Source organism: Pristis pectinata, chromosome 34, assembly GCF_009764475.1.
Source record: "Pristis pectinata isolate sPriPec2 chromosome 34, sPriPec2.1.pri, whole genome shotgun sequence".
NCBI classification, from domain to species: Eukaryota; Metazoa; Chordata; class Chondrichthyes; order Rhinopristiformes; family Pristidae; genus Pristis; species Pristis pectinata.
In genome coordinates, this window is record NC_067438.1 from 17,259,966 (window position 1) to 17,274,792 (window position 14,827).

The following is a 14,827-nucleotide window of genomic DNA, read 5'->3' on the forward strand; positions in this document are numbered from 1 at the left end:
GCTGCTTTTGTCATCCTCATGTCCGTTTCTTTCACCATGACAGAACTCTGACGAAGGCAGGTGAATGGATTGGAGAAAAGCTGTCTTTGAGGACCCATGTCTAGAACTTGGGAAAATAAAATTAACAACATTGGCAAACAATGATGCAGAACAACGATTTATTTAAATTTTCCCTGGCCACAGGTGAGGGGACAAATGATTGGAGGGCAGCAAACGTGAGACCTTTGCTCAAGCAGGGATAAGCCAGGGTGGAAATGTTAAACACCAGAGGACATGCTTTTAAGGTTAGAGGGGCAAGTTGTTTTGTTTTAAAAACGCAGAGTGGTAGGTGCCTGGAATGGGTGACCAGGGGTAGCAGTGGAAGCAGGCAGTGCGGTGGAGTTGAAGAGGCTTTTCGACACATGAATATGAAGGGAATGGAGGGATACGGATTGTACACCTTTAGCATAATTTGGATTCAAGATCAGCACAACATGGTGGGCCGAATGGCCTCTCCGGTGCTGTACCATTCTATGTATGTAACTGCAGGCCAGTTAGTCTACTGTCAGTGGTTGGGAAGTTACTGCAATAATTTCAAAACCAAAGGACAGGTTTAATCTACACTTGGAAAGGCAGGGATTGATCGGGAATAGTCAGCAGGGATTTGTTGGGGGGAGATCCTGTTGATCGGGGATAATCAGCAGGGATTTGTTGGGGGGAGATCCTGTTGATCCGGGATAATCAGCAGGGATTTGTTGGGGGGAGATCCTGTTGATCGGGGATAATCAGCAGGGATTTGTTGGGGGGAGATCCTGTTTGACTAATTTGAGATTTTTTGAACTAAATATATTAATAAAGGCAACACAGTTGAAGTAGTTAACATGGACTTCAGTAAGGCCATAGACAAGGTCCCACTTGGAAGGCTGGTCCAAAAGGTTGGAGCCCATGGGATCCACAATTGGCTTGGTAATAACAGAGAGAGGGCAGTGGTGAAGGGCTGCTTCTGTGAGTGGATGTATGTGGCCAGAGGTACACCACAGCAATCGGTGCTGGGACCCTTGCTGTTTGTAATATACGTTAATGATTGAGGTGTGAATGTAGGAGGTGTGATTAGTAACTTTGGAGGTGACTCAGAATTGGGGGTGTTGTTGACAGTGAGCAGGAGAGTCTTGGGCTACAGAATGATGAGCTGGTAAATTGGGCAGGGCAGTGGCAGATGGAGTTTAATCCTCACAAGTGTGAGGTGATACAGTTTTGGGGGGGGTCAAACAAGGGTGGGGTGTACACCATGAATAGTAGCACCTAGGGAGTACTGAGGAACAGAGGGCCATAGATCCTAGTTACATAGATCCGTAGATCATAGTACTAGTCCATAGATCCCTGAAGATGATAGAGCAGGAGGATAGGTTGGTGAACAAGGCATGCAGGATGATTACCTCCACCAGCTGGGCTGTAGAATATCAGAGCAGGGAGGTCTTTGTACAACTTTATAAAACACTGGTTAGACTACAGCTGGAGAACTGTGTACAGTTCTGGTCACCACACTGTGGAAGGAGGTGACTGCACTGGGGAGGGTGCAGAGGTTCACCAGGATGTTGCCTGGGATGGAGCGGTTCAGTTATGAGGAGAGACTGGAGAGGCTGGGTCTGTTTTCCTTGGAGGGGAGAAAGCTGAGGGGAGACGAGAGAAGTGGTAAAAAATTATGAGGGGAATAGATAGCATGGACAGTAGGAAACCTTTCTCAAGAGCAAAGGAGTCTAAAACTAGAAGGCACAGGTTTAAGGTGAGGAGCAAGGGGGTTAGAGGGGATCTGAGGAAGAATGTTTTCGCCCAGAGGGGCTTGGAATGTGGAACGCACTGCCTGAGGGGGTGTGGAGGCAGAGACACTCACAGCATTTAAGACAAATGGAGACAATCCTTGCATCACCAGGGTATAGAAGGCTACAGAGTGAGTGCTGATAAATGGGATTGGTGTAAATCGGTGATTGGGTTGACATGAACACAGTGGACTGAACGTGCTGGTTCTGTACTGTGGGACTCTGTCACTTTATGACCACGGGTAACAATGGGGAATCACTTAAATCAGTGATCAAGGAGTCCAGGGAAAATCCACAGAAGTACAAAGCAAACGTATGCGAGATCCCAAGGACGAATTAAGGGCATGGAAAGGGCCAGGCATTTAGGACAATACCGTGGTCAATGGCAGGGAATTGAGGGGGGGGTGGTGGAGTGGGGGGGGGCAGAGTGGGGTGGGGGGCAGTGGGGTGGAGGGGGACTCAAAGAAATTAACAGGTAAAAAAATTAATAGAACAGTACAGTATAGGACAGGCCCTTCGGCCCATAATATCTGTACCGACCATGATGCCATCCAAACTAATCCCATCTGCCTGCACGTGGTCCAGGTCCCTCCATTCGCTGACTAATCACGTGCCTGTCTAAATGCCTCATAATACTGGAGAAATTAACGGGCCACGTGGCTAGTGGAAGCACTGGTTGTCACGTTCCAAAATCCAGTTCTTTTCCGTTCTCTCCACAGATGCTGCCTGACCTGCTGGGTAGCTCCTGCGTTTTTATTTCCGACTCCCAGGGTTTACTTGATGAAAACGTATTAGAGGTCAATTTTCTTTCCCAGGACTACCATGGATGATTAGTTTGGATTGGTCTCATTGCTGGCACTGATATCATGGGCTGAAAGGCCTGTTCCTTTCCTGTTAAAGTTGGAATTGGTTTATTATAGTCACTTGTACCGAGGTACAGTGAAAAACCTGTCTTGCATACCGTTAGTCATTACACAGTGCACTGAGGTAGGACAGGGTAAAAATAACAACAGAATACAGAGTAAAGTGTCACAGCTACAGGGAAGTGCCGGGCAGGTAGACAATAAGGTGCAAGGTCACAACAAGGTAGATTGTGAGGTCAACAGTCATCTCATCATATAAGGGAACTGTTCAACAGTCATATCACAGCAGGACAGAAGCTGTCCTTGAGCCAGGTGGTATGTGCCCTCAGGCTCTTCTGCCTGATGGGAGAGGGGAGAAAAGAGAATGACCCGGGTGGGCGGGGTCTTTGATTATGCTGGCTGCTTCACCAAGGCAGCGAGAGGTATAGACAGAGTCCATGGAGGGGAGGCTGGTTTCCGTGATGTACTGGGCTGTGTCCACAACTCTCTGCAGTTTCCTGCGGTCCCAGGCACAGCAGTTACCATACCAAGCTGTGATACATCCAGATAAGATGCTTTCTGTGGCGCATCGATAAAAGTTGGTGAGTGTCAAAGGGGACATGCCAAATTTCTTTAGCTTCCTGAGGAAGTAGAGGCACTGGAGAGCTTTCTTGGCTGTGGCGTCTATGTGGTTGGACTAGGACAGGCTATTGGTGATGTTCACTCCAAGTAATTTGAAGCTCTCAACCTCAGCACCATTGATGTAGACAGGTGCATGTACACTGCCCCCTTTCCTGAAGTCAATGACCAGCTCTTTTGCTGACATTAAGGGAAAAGTTGTTGTCACTAAGCTCTCTCTCTCCTTCCTGTACTCCGACTCATCATTATTTGAGATACGGCCCACTATGGTGGTATCTTCGGCAAACTTGTAGATGAAGTTAGAGCAGAATCTGGCCACACAGTCATAAGTATATAGGGAGTGGAGTATGGGGCTGAGGACGCAGCCTTGTGGGGCACCAGTGTTGAGAATAATCGTGCTGGATGTGTTGCTGCCTATCCTCACTGCTTGCAGTTTGTTGGTCAGAAAGTCCAGTTACGGAGGGAGGTGAGAGTAGGTTTGGTGATACATGGTTAAACCAACCGTGCAGTACATCTGTCTAATCTGTAGCGATGAGGCTGTCCCAGGGACCAGTCAGAGTGAGAGAGAATCATAGTTTGAACAGTCATTGGGGCATCAAAGGCAGGCTGAGGGGAGGAGGATTCGTGGACTTTTCATTACTATGTTAGTGTGTGCATTACTAATTGTAACTGTAATATTGGAGCACGTTTATTACTAACAGATATTACAGCATTTTTTTTTTACAAACTGTAATACCAGACTGCATTTCCTACGGTAACATGAGTGTGTGTGTAGTAATGACTAAAAGCCACCCGGTTTCATCATGTAGCTGCAGTAACATTAGACAGCTTCTCTTTCTCCCTACCAGTCTTGGTTGCATCAAAGAAGGCGATCTCCTGCCGCACCAGGGAAGAGAAGAGCTGATTTCGAATGCGTTTGTTAAGTCTGGACATGGTGAACATGAAGAGCCCTCCTCGCACACCGGCTGAAATGGAGCTGAAACAGAAACCCTTGGCTCAGCGTTCAAACAGTATCACTGTTTGTCCCCTGGACTTGGCCCTCACTTATCCCAGAGTACTGAGGGCTGTCACCTCCTGCCCGGCACTGCCTGTTAACTGAATGTGTGCACTGAATGGTCAGGGACACAGATAGGCAATGTCTCCTGTACAAGCCCAGTGTTATCAACAGCTGTGTGACATAAAAGCAGCCCAAATGTTTCCCCATGACATTCAAAAGATCATCCACACTTTGAGGATCACTGCGCACAGCCGTTGGGCTGGACCAGCCAGTTGCACTGTGGCAGAGCATCCTGGAATAACTACTGACTCCGCCGAGTCCCTATATCCTACAGAGCAAAGGTCAAGGTGATGGACGGATGTTGTGTACTTGTCCTGAAGAAGCTCCAGGACAGTGATCCACCCTCATCAAGCAACACTGCTGTCCACCACGTCTCCAGAGCACCCTCCGTCTCTCCAGGTCAATGGCAAGACCTAAGCACAGGTGTGATGCCCAACCAGGACCAGGGTGGTGATCACTGGGGAACTCCCGCCTGACTTAGAAGTACAAATCCACTCCTCTTGGGTAACAGGCCACCTAACGGCACCAGGGAGTGCCCTGTGCCAAGAAAGAGATGCCCCCGTCCACACATCCCGCCCCCCCCCCCACCGCTCCGGCTCCCCTCCACCATCCACACCCCTGCATCTGGCTCCCCACCCCCCCCCCCACCTATCTACTCCCCCGCGTCCAGTCCCCCCTGTCCACACACCCACTCCAGAAGGACTGGGTGGTGGTCACTTCTCCTGGTGCAGTCATGGACAGACACGTCTGCCACAGGTAAATTGGTGAGGACGTGACCAAGCGGGTTTATCGCCTGTATTCAGTCAGTCCCCACCCCTTGCAGACCCAGTCTGTGTCCTCGGGACCTGACGGTGCAGAGGGACTGGAGCAAGCACCGGCAGTCTGCACCGTCAGCTCCCATGTGTTCCACAGGCTTATTGACTGAGTTCAGCCTGGTCAGAGTCAGTCACACAGTGTGCACACAGGCCATTCGGCCCACACGTCCACACCAACCAGCAGACACCCATCTGCATTAATCCCACCTTCAGCACGTGCCCGGGGCCTTCCACACCTGGGTGATTCAAGCGGTTGTCTAGACACATTCAATGCTTCCAGCACTCTCTCAGGCAGTGTTCCAAGTACTCACCACCCTCCGGGTGAAGAGGGTCCCCCTCACATCTCTAAATATCTTCCCCCTCACCCTAAATCCATGTCCTCTAGTTCTATCTACCTCTGATCTGGGGAAAAGTTTCCTGCCGTCTACCTCTCATAACCGTATATACCTCAATCATGTCCCCTCACGGTAGGACGCCCCACCTGCAAATCTGACGGTAACCCACTCATCGTTATGTCTGTGGTCACAAGGGATGAATCTACCCACTGTCCTGGGACCCCTCCACCTTGGGACACCCCCTCCCACCCACTTGCAGCTTTCAGTGCTGTACACTCTCCACCAGCAGGCGCTCAGCAATGCTTACCTCCCCATTGACGTCACAAACATGAAGAAGATGGTGATGAGGAAGACTCTCTGATCATACTGGGAGCCCAGCAGGTCAATCACTTTGCCCGTGTAATAGGGGACAAACATCCCCCCTGGAGTCAAACAAAGAGAGCAACATTAAATCTGGGGGGCGGGGGGGGGGAGAACGGGGATTGGAAACAGCAAAAAGGAGAAAGATGGCAAATGTGGGGGGGGGTGCAGGGGAGGGGGGGTGCAGGGGAGCGGGGGGTGCAGCGGAGCGGGGGGTGCAGGGGAGCAGGGGGGATGCGCAGGGGATGCGCAGGGGAGGGGGGGACGTGCTTACTTTACTCTGATCGCTCCTTGCTGCCCACCTTACTCCCCGTTACTCACAGAGAGTCAGACGGCACGGAAGACAGGCCCTTCGGCCCAACTCATCCGTGCCAACCAAGTTGCCTAACTCATTTAGTCCCATCTCCCTCTAAACTTTTCCTATCAATGTACCTGTCCAAATGATTTTTAAATGCTGTTATTGTACCTGCATCAACCACTTCCTTCCATAAACCCACCATTCTCTGTGTGAAGATCAAGAGTGAAGTGGCTGTCCTTCATTGCCCAGCGTATGTAGAGTGGGTGGAGAGTGACGCAGAGTAAAAGTGGAATGTGCATCTCTGTGTGGGGTAGGGAGTGAGACAGGCAACTAATAGGGCATAGGTGGGAAGGGGGATGAGGTCCCGAAAAGTGAGTTTAGTGAGCTAGGCAGAAGGCTGAAGAACAGGACCTCGAGGGAGGCGATTTCGGGATTGCTGCCAGCGCCACACGATAGTGAAGGCAGGAACAGGAGAAGGTGGCAGATAAATGCGTGGCTGAGAAGCTGGTGCAGGAGGGAGGGTTTTAGATTTTTGGATCACTGGGATCTCTTCTGGGGAAGGTGGGACCTGTACAGAGAGGACGGGTTACACCCGAACCTGAGGGGGGCCAATATCCTTGCAGCCAGGTTTGCTAGGGTGGTTCAGGAGGGTTTAAACTAGATTGTGAGGGGGAAGGGAACTGGAGGAGTAGGTCAGAGGAAGAAGGGGATGGGGAAAAGTCAGATCTGACAGGTAGAGAGGATTTGAGGAAGGAGAAGCAGAGTACAGGCTATAAAAGTAGTAAGGTGGATGGGCTAAAGTGCATTTACTTGAATGCAAGAAACATCAGGAATAAGGGATATGGACTGAGAGCTTGGATAAGTACATGGGACTATGATATTGTGGCTATTACAGAGACATGGCTGACATCAGGGCAGGAATGGATATTGAATATTCCTGGTTTTCAGTGTTTTAAAAGGGATAAGGAGGGGGGGGGGAGAAGAGAAGGAGGGGTGGCGATACTGGTCAGGGACACTGTTACAGCGGCAGAAAGGGGAGATAATGTAGAAGGATCCTCTCTGGAGTCAATATGGGTGGAAGTTAGGAACAAGAAAGGGGTTCGATGTTTGCAAATTAGTAATTTTTTAAAAGCGACTATACCCTCTTTTTCCACACCTTACAAAACTGAAATTACAGAAAAAATTTTTGGTTTTAATACTTGTCAGAAGGGCTTGATAGCAATAATTTATGATTTCATTATGAAAATTCGTTCAGAACCACTGGACAAAATTAAGAATGAATGGGAAAGCGAACTCCAGACATCTCTACCTACAGAGACTTGGAAGAAAATTCTTCATTTAGTTAATACATCTTCAATGTGTGCCAGACACTCGTTGATACAGTTTAAGGTAGTTCACAGGACCCATATGTCAAGAGATAAGTTAGCTCGTTTTTATCACCATATAAATCCTCTATGTGACAGATGTAAATCGAATGTGGCTTCTCTGACACAAATGTTTTGGTCCTGTCCTCTTTTGGAAAAATATTGGAAAGATACTTTTAACATTATTTCAAATGTATTGAAGATTGATTTACAACCTCACCCTATCACTGCAATTTTTGGATTACCAAGGATAGAATCTGGTCATCTATCTGCCTCCGCTAACCGTATGATTACCTTTGTTACATTAATGGCCAAACGATCCATTCTGCTTAAATGGAAGGATCGAATACCCCCTACTACTTTTCAATGGTTTTCTCAAACTATATCATGTTTAAACTTGGAAAAAATGAGGAGTGGTACTGTTGATCCTTCGCTTAAATTTGAGGAAATTTGGAGTCCATTTATTCAATATTTTCACATGATATAGATCCCCTTATAATAACCTTTCAATTTAAAGGAACGGAGTTGATGACATTATATTGCTCTGTTTCTACTGAGAAATTTTAGCCCAGTTTTTGTTTTCTTTTTTTAAATTTTTTTTTCTTTAGCTTAGTTTGGTTTGATATATTGTTCATAATGTTTCTTATTGTTTTGGGTTTTTTTTTCTTTCTTTTATATTTTATAATAAATCTTTTTCTTTTATATTATATTCATTCACTGACAGATCGTTGGATCTACAGATTTTTTTATACTTTATTGTTCTTTACGATTATCCATGTCATGATTCCCTGATCTCTTTGTATTACATGTATAAACATTGATATATTAATCTGTATTAATTTGAAAACTAATAAAAAGATTGAAAAAGAAAAAAAAGAAAGGGGCAGTTCCCCTCCTGGGAGTATTCTATAGGCCCCCCGGTAGCGGTAGGGATACTGAGGAGCAGATTGGGAGGCAGTTTTTGGAGAGATGTGAAAATAACAGGGTTATTATCACGGGAGACTTCAACTTCCCAAATATTGATTGGCACCTGCTTAGTGCCAAAGGTTTAGATGGGGCAGAGTTTGTTAAATGTGTCCAGGACGGATTCCTGTCACAGTGTGTTGACAGGCTGACTAGAGGGAATGCCATATTAGATCTAGTTTTAGGAAATGAACCAGGACAGGTGAAGGATCTATCAGCGGGTGAGCATTTGGGGGACAGTGACCATTGCTCCATAACCTTTAAAATTGTCACGGACAGGGACAGGTGCAGAGAGGACAAGAGGTTTTTCAATTGGGGAAGGGCGAACTACGAGGCTATAAGGAGAGAACTTGGGAGTGTAAATTGGGATGACATTTTTGAAGGGAAATGTACTATGGAGATGTGGTCGATGTTCAGGGATCTTTGCAGGATGTCAGGGATAAATTTGTCCCGTGAGGCAGAGAAGGAATGGCAGGGTGAAGGAACCGTGGGTGACGAGAGAGGTGGAACAACTACTTAGGAAGAAGGCGGCAGCATACATAAGGCGTAAGCAGCAAGGATCGGACAGGGCTCGTGAGGAATATAGAGTAGCAAGGAGGGAACTTAAGAAGGGGCTGAGGAGAGCGAGAAGGGGACATGAAAAGGCTTTGGCGAGTAGGGTTAAGGAGAATCCTGAGGCTTTTTACTCGTACGTGAAGAGCAGAAGGATGGCGAGAGTAAAGGTGGGTCTGATTAGAGACAAAGGTGGGAGGATGTGCCTGGAGGCTGTGGAATTGGGTGAGGTTCTCAATGAATACTTCTCTTCAGTATTCACCAAGGAGAGGGGTCTTGATGACGCTGAGGACAGTGTTGGTAAGGGTAATGTTCTAGAGCATGTAGCTATTAAGAGAGAGGATGTGTTGGAGCTGTTAGAAAATATTAGGACAGATAAGTCCCCGGGGCCTGATGGAATATTCCCCAGGCTGCTTCGTGAGGCGAGGGAGGAGATTGCTGAACTGTTGGCTAAGATCTTTGAGTCCCCATTGTCCATGGGGATGGTACCGGAGGATTGGAGGGTGGTGAATGTTGTCCCTTTGTTCAAAAAAGGTAGTAGGGATAGTCTAGGAAATTACAGACCAGTGAGCCTTACGTCTGTGGTGGGTAAGCTGTTGGAAAGGATCCTAAGAGATAGGATCTATGAGCATTTGGAGAAACATGGACTGATACGGGACAGGCAGCATGGCTTTGTGAAGGGAAGATCTTGCCTCACAAGCCTGATAGGGTTCTTTGAGGAGGTGACCAGGAAGATTGATGAGGCTAGTGCAGTGGATGTGGTCTTCATGGATTTTAGTAAGGCGTTTGACAAGGTTCCACATGGTAGACTTCTTCAGAAGGTCAGAGGGCAAGGGATCCAGGGAGGCTTGGCCGTGTGGATTCAGAATTGGCTTGCCTGTAGAAAGCAGAGGGTTGTGGTGGAGGGGGTGCATTCAGATTGGAGGGCTGTAACTAGTTGTGTCCCACAGGGATCGGTTCTGGGACATCTACTTTTTGTGATATTTATTAACGACTTTGATGAGGGGGTGGAAGGGTGGGTTAGCAAGTTTGCAGATGACACAAAGATCGGTGGTGTTGTGGATAGTGTGGAGGGCTGTCGAAGCTTACAGAGGGATATTGATAGGATGCACAGCTGGGCTGACAAGTGGCAGATGGAGTTCAATCTGGAGAAGTGTGAGGTGGTACACTTTGGAAGGACAAACTCCAAGGCGGAGTATGAGGTAAATGGCAGGATTCTGGGCAGTGTAGAGGAGCAGAGGGATCTGGGGGTTCATATCCACAGATCACTGAAAGTTGCCACACAGGTGGATAGGGTAGTTAAGAAAGCTTATGGGATGTTAATTTTCATAAGTCGTGGGACCGAGTTTAAGAGCTGCAAAGTGATGATGCAGCTTTACAAAACTCTGGTTAGGCCACACTTAGACTACTGTGTCCAGTTCTGGTCGCCTCATTATAGGAAGGATGTGGAAGCTTTGGAAAGGGTGCAGAGAAGATTTACCAGGATGCTGCCTGGATTAGAGAGTATGGATTATGAGGAGAGAGTAAGGGAGAAGGGCTTTACTCATTGGAGAGAAGGAGGATGAGGGGAGACATGATAGAGGTATACAAGATATTGAGAGGAATAGATAGAGTGGACAGCCAGCGCCTCTTTCCCAGGGCGCCAATGCTCAAAACAAGAAGACATGGCTTTAAGGTAATGGGTGACAAGGTCGAGGTAGATATCAGAGGGAGGTTTTTCATGGAATGCGCTGCCTGGGGTGGTGGTGGAGGCTGATTGGTCAAGTTCAAAAGATTGTTAGATAAGCATATGGAGGAATTTAAAATAGACGGATATGTGGGAGGAAGGGGTTAGATAGTCTTCGGCGTGGTTTGAAGGTCGGCACAACACGGTGGGCCGAAGGGCCTGTATTGTGCTGTATTGTTCTATGGTTCAGTGGTTCTATGGAATGGACAAATGGCTGAGGTTCTAAATAGTTATATGGGTCGGTCTTCACAGCAGAAGATAGTAGAGCCTCCCCTCTCGCCCTACATCCCCTCCCCCTCAGCTCCCCTCCCTCCTCCCCACCTCCCCTCACCTCCCTCCTCCCCACCGCCCCTCCCTCCTTCCCTTCCCCTCCTCATCCCCTCCACCTTCCCCAATCCCCTCACCCCCTCCCTCCCCCAATCCCTCCCCCTCCTCCCTCCCCCACCCCTCCCACCCACCTCCCTCCCCCTCTTCCCCACCTCCACTCCCCCACCCCCTCTCCCCACCATCCCTCCCCACCCCTCACCCCTCCCCGTCTCCCTTCTACCCCCACCATCGGCCCCACTCACCGATCACCGCCAGTGTGAGGAAGGTGAAGGCGCCGGCGAGCGGGAGCAGGTCGGGCCGGGAGAGGGCGAGGAGCCGGCGGGCGATGGCCCAGTGCTGCGAGGCCGGGGGCGGGGAGCCGGCGGTCCGGGTCCGGGTCCGGGACAGCGACTCCACGGCCGCCAGGGCCAGCGCCGAGGCGGCGTGAGCGAGCAGGAGGAGCGGCCAGGAGAGGCCGGGGCCCGGGCCGGGGCCCAGCGCCAGCGCCCGGCGGGCGGCCGAGTGCAGCGGCGGCAGCAGGCAGGCGCAGGCCGTGTAGCGGAGCGCGGGGCCCCGGCGGCGGCCGAGCGCCGGCCCCAGGCCGAGGCCCAGCCCCAGGGCGGCCAGCAGCACGGCGGCCAGGCCGGCCGGCACCCAGGCGGCGGGCAGTAGCGGCCCGAGCACCAGGTGGGCGGCGGCGGGGGCCAGGCCGAGGGCGACGGCCGAGCGGCGGCGGGGAGCCATGGCTGCGGCTGCGGCTGGGGCGGCCGATCGGTTTCACTTTCACAGCGGCGGCGGGGAGGGGGTGAGGGAGGGAGGAGCGGCCGCAGACGGACCCCCCCCCCCCGGGACATTCCAGGCCATAGACGCCCCCCCCCCCCGGTACAGTCCCGGCCACAGGCAGCCCCCCCCCGCCTTGGGACAGTCCCGGCCACGGGCGCCCCCTCCCCGGGACAGGCCAGTCCCCCCATCATTGACCTCCCTCTCCGTACACCACCCGCCCCCCCAAATGGCCAGAGAGCAGCTGCCCCGCACCTGAACGGTCACCCACCCCCACCCCCAGAACCACACACACACACACACCCTCCAGATCATTCCACCCCCCACCACCCGTAACCCTGCTCCCGGCCTGACCCACTATGTGTTCCCCCTGCTCTCCCAATGGCTCACACTGCCCCCCCCCCCGGTATCCCCAGAAACCACCTGTAGGTCTCAGAATGGGGACTCCACCACTCCCGGGGTCAGTGTGTGGGACCCCCCCCCCCCCCCCCCACCACCACCACCACCACCACCACCACCACCACCACCACCACCCCCCCCGGGGTCGGGGTGTGGGACCCCCCCTCCCCTCCCCTCCCCTTAGTGTGCCGTGCTGTGTGACCCCCTCCCCTCAGTGTGCCGTGCTGTGTGTCAGGTAACGTGGTCATTGCCGGGAATGTCTGTGAACCTCAGCCTCTGCTGGTATTTCCAGTGTGTCCTGCCCTCACAGATCCATACCCGGACTCTTCCCCCCAAAACCACCCCCACTCGCTGCAGTCCTTCAGCGTTTAGGGGTTTTCCAGCCTGGAATTCCCCGAAACAGTGATGTTCCTTTCACTTGCTATTCTTGCCTCTGCCTAATGGAAACAGATGGTACCCAGGTACACCGCGGTATCGGGCCACTGCCTGCCCTCCCGTCACACGTTACTGGGCAGATTATATCTGGAGAGGTTTCTGATCCAGACCGCTGTGTTGTTTCCGCACCATTCTCCCCGTCCCAGTGATGTTGATGTGTTTTAGAACCTGAGGTTGTCCGAATGTGCTTCACCACCGGGGCCGTACTTTGTTATAGTGTCGACCATGAATGTGAAAGATTTTTGCACTGTTTCTTCCTTTGCATATATTTTTATTATGTATAAATTCTATTTTTGAAATTGATGAAGTTCTTTGTTTTCGTGTTTCTGCGCTTCATTAACAAGAGAAAGGCAGCTGTGGTCTGATTGGGCGTTAGCGCACACGCAGTACAGAGCAGGCAGAGTCGTCTACATTGTAACTGCGGTACTAAACGTTCATTTGGCCCATTAAGTAGTTAGCAAAGCAGATGATTCATATACTTATTGGACAGAATTTTAAAGGGTATGTATTAGCCCTTTCGTCAGGCGTTGTCTGAGCATGCCTGGAGTGCATTAGCACACCTGACCCAGAGGCAGTGAAGGTAGAGTCATACGGCTGTACACCACTGACACAGGCCATTCGGCCCAACACACCCATGCCGACCAAGGTGCCTGTGTAAACTAGTCCCATTTGCCAGCATTTGGCCCATATCCCTCTAAACCTTTCCAATCCGTGTACCTCTCCAAGTGTCTTTTCAATGTTGTAATAGTACCTGCCTCAGCCACTTCCTCTGGCAGCTCGTTCCACACTGCTCTGTGTGCCCCTCAGGTCCCTTTTAAACCTTTCCCCTCTCACCTTAAACCTCTGCCCTCTAGTTTTTCATTCCCCAACCCTGGGAAAAATAATGTGTACACTCACCCTGTCTCTGTCTTGCATGATTTTATACACCTCTGCAAGGTCTCCTACATTCCAAGGAATAAAGTCCTAGCCTGGCCAAGCTCTCCCTGTAACTCAGGCCCTCGAGTCCTGGTAACATTCTTTGCACTCTTTCCAGCGAAATGACATCTTTCCTGTAACGCAGTCACCAAAACCGTACCCAATACTCCAGGTGCGGACTCCCCAATGTCTTGTACACTGCAACATAATGTCCCAACTCTATACCAAGAGGCACAGGGAGATACCAGGACTAAGCTCACCGCCATTGAGGGGAAAGCTGGGAAGTAACCAAAGAGTGATCTTCAACATGATGGGGATTTGAAAGGATTGTCCTGCAGAAGGTGTGCCCATCTGTGGGGGAGGAAAACCCTACTTACCGGGGAGTCTGGAAGGGAACTGGGGAAGAGATTCTTTATCTAGTGAGTGTGTCGGTAGTACCAGCTTTGCCACGATGACGTTGGTTTTGTGTAGCTGTTGTATTTTATAACATTAAAGCTGTGTGTTCAGAGGCCTAAAACAAGACCTTTAATGTTAGGAATACCAGAGGTTGCTTCTAGGGTGTGATCTGAACTGTTGTTTGGGGCAGAGACACGTGAGGAGATGTCCAAAAGCTGACCATAGCCTGGTCAAACAGGCGGGTTGAGGGGACCCTGTTGGAGATGGAGAGGCTTAGGGAGGGAATCCCAGTCCGGAGGGCCGGCGCAGCTGAAGGCAGTGACCCACAGCCAACAGATGGGATGAACATTCTGAGCCCTCCCACATCCAGCAGAAGAAGACTGTTTAAATGTCCACAGCCTTAACAGAATTGGAGCAAATCACATCAATGCAAAAGAGAAAGCTGAAGCATTTGCAGGTATCCTTGGGCAGATGAGCCAAGCCGATGATCCTTTTTGGCTTTTCCCTCTGGTCCCCAGCGTCACAGAGAGCAGTTGAACTAATTTGCTTCACTGTATGAGTCGGAAAGGATGCAACAACGTGGTAGATCCTGCTAATCCCCTGTGGTATCTCAGCCAGATGATGCCAGCATCCTTGCCTCCCACTGGTGCCCATCGTTGGATGCTCCTTTCCATTTTGAATATTGTAAAACCTAGACTTCCAAACTGGGTGTGCGGTGGTGTGGAAATGTCAACAAGGGGCAAATTATTAATTAAACAGTTTTTATTTAACATTTCTATTTACAGTGGTGAGTCGGGTGGAATGCAGATCTCTCTGAGGTGCGTGGAGGGAATAAAGTTTGGGCAACCT

The 14,827-nt window shown here is 50.4% G+C and overlaps 2 protein-coding genes across 2 annotated transcripts in view; both read right to left on the reverse strand.

Moving 5' to 3' along the window:
- LOC127585897 (antigen peptide transporter 2-like) overlaps window positions 1–11,866 on the reverse strand; it is a 38,220-nt gene extending 26,354 nt beyond the window's left edge. Inside the window, exons 1-3 of the mRNA XM_052043624.1 lie at window positions 11,317–11,866; window positions 5,792–5,906; window positions 4,123–4,253 (exon numbers count right to left, since the gene is read on the reverse strand). Coding sequence (XP_051899584.1) covers window positions 4,123–4,253; window positions 5,792–5,906; window positions 11,317–11,797 — 727 coding nt within the window. The 5' untranslated portion in view covers window positions 11,798–11,866. The remainder of the gene's footprint in view (window positions 1–4,122; window positions 4,254–5,791; window positions 5,907–11,316) is intronic.
- Window positions 1–14,827, reverse strand: part of LOC127585911 (class I histocompatibility antigen, F10 alpha chain-like) — a 603,397-nt gene that overhangs the window by 81,251 nt on the left and 507,319 nt on the right. The gene's annotated exons all lie outside the window — the stretch shown is intronic.